Consider the following 7,616-nt stretch of genomic DNA (forward strand, 5'->3'; position numbering starts at 1 on the left):
CTGGATTAAAAGTGTGGATCATTGTAACCTGGATTAAAAGTGTGGATCATTGTAACCTGGATTAAAAGTGTGGATTATTGTAGTGAAGCCTTCGTCTTCAACCATGGACAGAGGCCTCGTGTCAGTGACGATCATGTTCAGGATGTTTCAGTGAAGACAGCTGCTGCTGTGGTGTCCATGATGTCTGTCCATCATGAAGGATGTTGTTGTTGTTGTTGTTGTTCTCTGGAATGAGACAGTAAATATGTTTTATATCATAATTTACAGCAACTTAAGACATGCCTTGTTTCACTTACAGTGTTAGGTTCAGGCAAAAGTAGCTAAAAGCAATTAAACACACACACATAAATAATTACACACATTTGAGTAGATGTAATAAATTACTTTAATTCCTGTTTAAATGCAATTCATCCTGCCATACCTGCAGTGTCTTCAGACTTTGCCAGCAAATTAAAAGTTGAAGCTTAATCATTAAATTATTATCTTTGTGTTAGATTTATTTATAAATCACATTTAAACGCTGCTTGTACCAATTAAATTAAATAAAAAGTAACACACGTTCTCTATCACCGTCATTAATCAGATAAACAAACAAACAAACAAACAAACAGCTTCATCTACCAGAGAGACTGACGTTACGTTTTCTCTCTTGAAACAGAACAAAGTGTTAAATTGTAGAGACTCACCTGCAACACATGAAGAGTTGTATCAGCTGCAGCTCCTTCCTCCTCCTCGTGACTCCGACATGTTTACGTTTATCTCCGTGGTTCTCCCGTGTCGTGTTGTCACTTTTCAAAGCTGCATGTTGCTCAGTTTTTATCTTTGTGAAGAGCTCCCACTCTTTGGAGGACTTGGGTCAAACAGTTTTTGCTGTGTTGGTCATTTGTAAAATTGACTTATTTTCCTTTGAAAACACTCTGCCTCCTCCCCCCTCGCTCTGCTCAACTCGCGCTGCAGAGTTTTTTTTTCAAACTTTATTCAGTCAGTCAGCGTTGACAATGAACTGCAGGTGAACAAAACGGCTCCGCAGCGCCGTGAAAGATGCATAATAGCGCAAAACAACGAATCGATAATGAAATTCGTTGCCAACGCTTTTAATCATCGATTTTTATCAATTTTATCGATTCATTGTTGCAGCCCTAATCTCATTCAATGTCGATCTTAAATTTTCTTCAACGCACTCTTTCCTTCCATAATATTAAGAATATCAACCATGACATTCTTTTGACTCATATTAATAATACCATCTTCACCTTCAATTCTTTTAACCCAGATGACCTTGTCACATTCTACAATAACAGCCTCACCAACATCCTTAACTCTGTCGCTCCTCTGAAAACCCGGTCTGTCTCCTTCTCCAACTCTGCACCATGGTTCACTCCAGAACTCCATTCTCTGAAATCCAAAGGTCGGAGGTTGGAGCGACTCTATAAGAAATCCTGTCTCTCAATGCCCAAGGAACTCTATGCGAACCACGTCATCCAGTATAAGGACAGTATTTCTCAAGCCAAATCCAGATACTTCTCTGACATCATCAGTTCCATTGTTGGCACTTCAAAGACTTTGTTCTCTCTCCTTAACCGTTCAGTCTCATCTCCTAACTCATTACCCTCTCACATGGTTTCCACAGAATTTTGCAACTCTCTGATGTCCTATTGGACCTAATACCGCTCCCAGCATCTTCTGAGACTAGTTCTGTTGGAGCTCCAGAAATAAACTGAACTGGTTCTGCAGAACCCTCTTCAGCCCTTCTGTTGTCCAAACAGAACCACAGATTTAGGGTTCTGTTTTTGTGCAGGAAGCTTCTGGATCCAGGTCTGTCGGGCTCCTCCCGGCAGAACATGTTCCTGAACCTGCTCTACAAGTCCATGAGGTCCGACGTGGCGCCGAGGCGGGTCGGAGCCTTCATCAAGAGGCTGCTGCAGGTCGGCGCTGAGCAGAACCCCAGCTTCACCTGCGGAGCGCTCTTCCTGGTGTCCGAGGTTCTGAAGGCTAAACCAGGCCTGAAAAATCTACTGCAGGAAAGTGAGGTGAGGTGAACTGGGTCAGAACCAGGTCTTCAGTCTGAACTGTGTCAGGACCGAGTCAGGACAGGTCCATAAGAGAAGCTCCTCTGTTTTTAAATTGTTCTGTTGGGTTCTGCCAGGTCAGAGAGGATGAGGAGGACTTCAAAGACATCTTGGAGGAGGATGATGAAGAAGACAACTTTGTGGATGGAACTGGAGACGGGTCGGATCCACCGAAGGTCAAACCCACAGCATCGTGGATTCATCACCAGAACCTGGAAGGTGTGTGGTTCTGGTTCATGATTGACTGGTTTTAGTCTCTCATTATGTTTTTCAGAACCGTCCAGTGGATCTGGTTCTGAACATCAGAACATTCTGGACATCATAATCTGAATATCAGAACATCATCAGAACCAGAACCGTCCAGTGGTACTGGTCCTAATGTTCAGAACCAGAACCACTGGACAGTTCTGGTCCAGACAGTCTCAGGTTCTGATGTTTGGATCTTTTCCTTGCAGGACAAAGTTCTGAGAAGTACGACCCGCTGCACAGGAACCCGCTGTTCTGCGGCGCCGACCACACCTCGTTATGGGAGTTACACAGGGTGAGGACCAAGCCCAAAGGTTCTGACCCAGACCAGATTTTATTTGTGTTGTTGAAACCGGGTCGTGTCTGTGTCCGCAGCTCGCTCAGAACTTCCACCCATCTGCGGCGCTGTTCGCTCAAACCCTCCTGCAGGTAGAACCACCCACCAGTAGAAGCTCGGTTCCACCGGTAGACCTGGTTCTTATGGTTAATGTGGTTCTGACCCACAGGGAGACTCTATCCAGTACTCCGGAGACCCGCTCCAGGACTTCACCCTCATCCGGTTCTTGGACCGCTTTGTCTTCAGGAACCCCAAACGGCTGAAAGGAAAGAGTGAGTTCTGGACCGGTCCAGTCTCCATCAGAACCTCTTCGTCTGTTGATTGACAGCTGGGTCAGACACCAAGCTGTGGTTCTGGTTCTGATGGTTCTGGTTCTGTCGTGACGTTTGATGTTTTGTTTGTCATCAATCAGGAAGCAGTGATTCTGTGGTGATGAGACCCAAACAGAGGTCACCTGTGAACTCGGTACCAGGTGAGTCGGGTTCTCCGAGGATCAGAACATGTCTGACATCAGCTGAGCGTCCTCGTCTCACTCTCTTTTCTCCCTACACTCTCGTTCTTGTCTCACTCTGTCCTCGTGTCTTCTGTCAGTCAACTGTCCTGAGTTCCTGTCCAAAGATGAGAGTCAGATTCCCGTTGATGAAATCTTTTTCCATCGGTGAGTCTCATAGTCAAGTTCGGTTCCGTGGTTCAGAGATGGTTCTGATCCAGTTCTGTTTTTCCTCCAGATTCTTTAAGAAACGGCAGCAGGACAAACTGAGCCGGCGTCCAAGAAGAGACGGAGATGATGAGAGTGTGGAGGACGTGGACGATGATGAATTTGAGAAACTTCTGGGTGAGTTAAGTCTTGTCGTCTTTTAGGGAAAAGTCTGCCACACTTTAATGTCTGTTTGTTTTGACTGATTGATTTTGGTTCAGTCAATAATCAAAGGCTAATAACCCTGAGGCTGTCAGACTCCTGAATTCTCCTCTAACCAGGATAATCACTGTGAAAAATCACATCATGTTGCTGCTGATCTGTTTCCAATTTATCAAGACGGCGCCGGTGTGTAGGGCTTGCCGTACATCGCTCTCTGCTTTGATTTTGTTTTTATTTGTTGTACAGTGTGTTTTGACGCATATCTGCAATATGATAGTCGGGCACTTTTGGAGCTCCATACATTTGCAAAATTGCCTGCGGAGCTTCTTCACAGCAGTTGGGACTCTCTCCCTCCGGTCCTGTCCAGGATAACCTTCCTGCTTCGTGACCCTGGCCCATCTCCCCGGAGGAGACACCGTAGACGTCAGGGAAAGCACACTGGAGTTTTGGTGAAAATGAGGCACCGTGTGGATTATTCTGCCAAGGATGCTGGGTCTCCTTCTGGATCTGGATCTAATCCTTGCCTCCCGGACCCATGGTGCGTCTGGGGTCCTGCTGTTGGCCAGCTACCCGTGCGCCCTGACCATGTAAACAACGGGAGTTGTCTACCGGTGTGGCGGATGACCCAACCTGGAGGTGCTGATGTTCAAAATCTGCGGCCGCTGGCGCGTGCTCCCTCCACCACTGCTGGGTCCACTTTGGGCTGTATCAGGATGTGTTTGGTCAAATGCAAGATCCATTACCAACAAAACTTTTATCCTCAGGGACTACTTTCAAGAGCACAATTTGGACTTTCTCTGCGTCATGGAATCTTGGATGTCTCCCGGTGAGTCCAGCGCCTTGACGGAATTATTACCCCTGGACTGTTTGTATTTAACGCCCCGCGGCCATCAGGCCGGCGTGGTGGTGGATTATTAACAATATTCAAATCAAATCAGGCTGTAAACAACTGCCCATCCCGGTTTCCTGCTCCAGTTTTGAGCTGAGCGTCTTTGAACTCGGCCATTCGCCTTCGACTCTGTGCGCACTTGTTTACCGTCACCCTCAATCCAATGATTTCATAAATGAATTTTCTGAGTTCTTAGCTGAAATCACATCAAAATATGATTGTGTTTTGATCATTGGGGACTTAAATATTCATGTTTGTTGTCAGGAGAAGCCCTTGGTTAAATGCTTTTTAGATTTATTGGACTCATTTACTGTGATGGACTTGCGACCTGTCCAGGGTGTCCCCCGCCCCTCGCACAGTGATTGCTGGACATGGGCACCAGCGATCCCCGTGACCCAAAATGGAAGAAGCAGGTAAAAGATAATGGATGGATGGACTCATTTAATCAAATTCGGCAGGTAAATGGTCCCACCCAGGAGCGCGGGCACACACTGGACCTTGTTTTAACACGTGATGTAACAGTTAGCAGTTTTGAAATCGAGGGTGGTTAGAAAATAGAAAACCCTTCACTGTGCTGGTAACATTAATTAGATGTTAATAATGATAAGTGATGTCTATTTGATGTTAATAAACTGTCAGTATGAACCTCAAAGAACCCTCATTCATGATAAATGATAACACCCTCATTCGACACGTGATGTTCTCAGCTCAGGGAGTAGAACCGGTGACTTTTTCCTCCCTGGCACTCCACTCCATTCCCCCTCATCAGGGGCATTTCCTCGGACACCTGTCTGGCATCCATCCTTCAAACCCGTCATTGGACTCGCAACCTCTCTGTCAGCGACTCGCTTGGAGCTGCATTATCAGGAAAAAAGAACAAACATCCTTCTCCCACAATATCACAAAACTCCATCAGTCCATCTATCTATAACATGTCTGCATTGGTCCCTGCCAGGAGTCCAACAGATTCTAAGTGTCTTTAAGAATCTGTTGGACTCCTGGCAGGGACCAATGCAGACATGTTCCTGTTTTTAGTTTTATACATTTGTCTTGGAATCTAGCTGTTTTTTGTTTTGTTACCTTTTTCCTTTTAGCCATCCTATTTGTTAAAAAAAAAAAAAAAAAACTGTATGAGTTTTTATAACTGTTTATTGTTGTTGCTGTTGTCCATTGTTGTCATCTTTCTTTGTTGAAATCAGGTCTCTCTTGTAAATGAGTCCTCGAGGCTCAATGGGATTTACCTGTATAAATAAAGGTTGATTGATATCTAAATTTCTATAATTTTCAATATCAATATATAATTATCAATTATCATCCATTCTGGGTAAGTCAATGGTTCATATTGCAGGTTCATACTCTCTGTCACCTCTCTGGGAATGTTGATCACAAACTCACACAGGTGTTCCCTGCGTTCACCTTCCTGGATCTTTCCCAGCTTAGATAACCTGAACAGGTGATAAGAGACACAAACACCCTGCTGGCAACCAGACAGACAGAGTCCATCCTTACACCCGTCATCCTATTCCTGTCAAGTTTTCCTGAATTGAGTCATCACATTTAGCATTTTATCAGCAACACTTACGGTGTTTCTTCAAGCACCAAATTTCACAAGTCATTATAATTGTCATACAACATCACTCTAAAATGCTATATCTTAAATCATGTTAGTATTATTATATATTTTCTGTTAGTATCTGTTAAAGAACAATAAAGATAAGTGAAAATAGTGAAAAAGAAGTAAAAATAGTGTATTCCAACTCTGTTAGCACTTGTAAAAATCTTACTCAAGATAAAAACATCTATAGATTTGGTTTAATCTGCCTGTAACTCTGTCACCGAACATTTTAAGTGATTTAGAAGTCAAATATCTAGCAAAGTTTTTGATCCTTATATTATACAGGTCCTTCTCAAAAAATGAGCATATTGTGATAAAGGTCATTATTTTCCATAATGTAATGATAAAAATGAAACTTTCATATATTTCAGATTCATCGCACACCAACTGAAATATTTCAGGTCTTTAATTGTTTTAATACTGATGATTATGGCATACAGCTCATGAAAACCCAAAATGCCTGTCCCAAAAAATGAGCATATCATGAAAAGGTTCTCTAAACAACTATTAACCTAACCATCTGAATCAACGACGTAACTCTAAACACCTGCAAAAGATTCCTGAGGCTTTTAAAAACTCCCAGCCTTGTTCATTACTCAAAACCACAATCATGGGTAAGACTGCCGACCTGACTGCTGTCCAGAAGGCCATCATTGACACCCTCAAGCAAGAGGGTAAGACACAGAAAGAAATTGCTGAACCAATAGTCTGTTCCCAGAGTGCTGTATCAAGGCACCTCAGTGGGAAGTCTGTGGGAAGGGAAAAGTGTGGCAGAAAACGCTGCACAACGAGAAGAGGTGACCGGACCCTGAGGAGGATTGTGGAGAAGGGCCGATTCCAGACCTTGGGGGACCTGCGGAAGCAGTGGACTGAGTCTGGAGTAGAAACATCCAGAGCCACCGTGCACAGGCGTGTGCAGGAAATGGGCTACAGGTGCCGCATTCCCCAGGTCAAGCCACTTTTGAACCAGAAACAGCGGCAGAAGCGCCTGACCTGGGCTACAGAGAAGCAGCACTGGACTGTTGCTCAGTGGTCCAAAGTACTTTTTTCGGATGAAAGCAAATTTTGCATGTCATTCAGAAATCAAGGTGCCAGAGTCTGGAGGAAGACTGGGGAGAAGGAAATGCCAAAATGCCAGAAGTCCAGTGTGAAGCACCCACAGTCAGTGATGGTCTGGGGTGCCATGTCAGCTGCTGGTGTTGGTCCACTGTGTTTTATCAAGGGCAGGGTCAATGCAGCTAGCTATCAGGAGATTTTGGAGCACTTCATGCTTCCATCTGCTGAAAAGCTTTATGGAGATGAAGATTTCATTTTTCAGCACGACCTGGCACCTGCTCACAGTGCCAAAACCACTGGTAAATGGTTTACTGACCATGGTATTACTGTGCTCAATTGGCCTGCCAACTCTCCTGACCTGAACCCCATAGAGAACCTGTGGGATCTTGTGAAGAGAAAGTTGAGAGACGCAAGACCCAACACTCTGGATGAGCTTAAGGCCGCTATCGAAGCATCCTGGGCCTCCATAACACCTCAGCAGTGCCACAGGCTGATTGCCTCCATGCCACGCCGCATTGAAGCAGTCATTCATGCAAAAGGATTCC

General features: G+C 44.6%; 1 protein-coding gene across 1 annotated transcript in view; it reads left to right on the forward strand.

The window, feature by feature from the left end:
- The window catches only part of cebpz (CCAAT enhancer binding protein zeta), a 41,949-nt gene that overhangs the window by 13,016 nt on the left and 21,317 nt on the right, over positions 1-7,616 (forward strand). Inside the window, exons 3-10 of the mRNA XM_037686037.1 lie at positions 1,799-2,030; positions 2,147-2,288; positions 2,525-2,610; positions 2,691-2,744; positions 2,822-2,924; positions 3,065-3,124; positions 3,244-3,310; positions 3,381-3,487. Of these exons, the coding sequence (XP_037541965.1) occupies positions 1,799-2,030; positions 2,147-2,288; positions 2,525-2,610; positions 2,691-2,744; positions 2,822-2,924; positions 3,065-3,124; positions 3,244-3,310; positions 3,381-3,487 (851 nt within the window). The remainder of the gene's footprint in view (positions 1-1,798; positions 2,031-2,146; positions 2,289-2,524; positions 2,611-2,690; positions 2,745-2,821; positions 2,925-3,064; positions 3,125-3,243; positions 3,311-3,380; positions 3,488-7,616) is intronic.

This window comes from Nematolebias whitei, chromosome 12 (assembly GCF_014905685.2).
Source record: "Nematolebias whitei isolate Nwh7 chromosome 12, NemWhi1, whole genome shotgun sequence".
In the NCBI taxonomy this organism is placed as follows: Eukaryota; Metazoa; Chordata; class Actinopteri; order Cyprinodontiformes; family Rivulidae; genus Nematolebias; species Nematolebias whitei.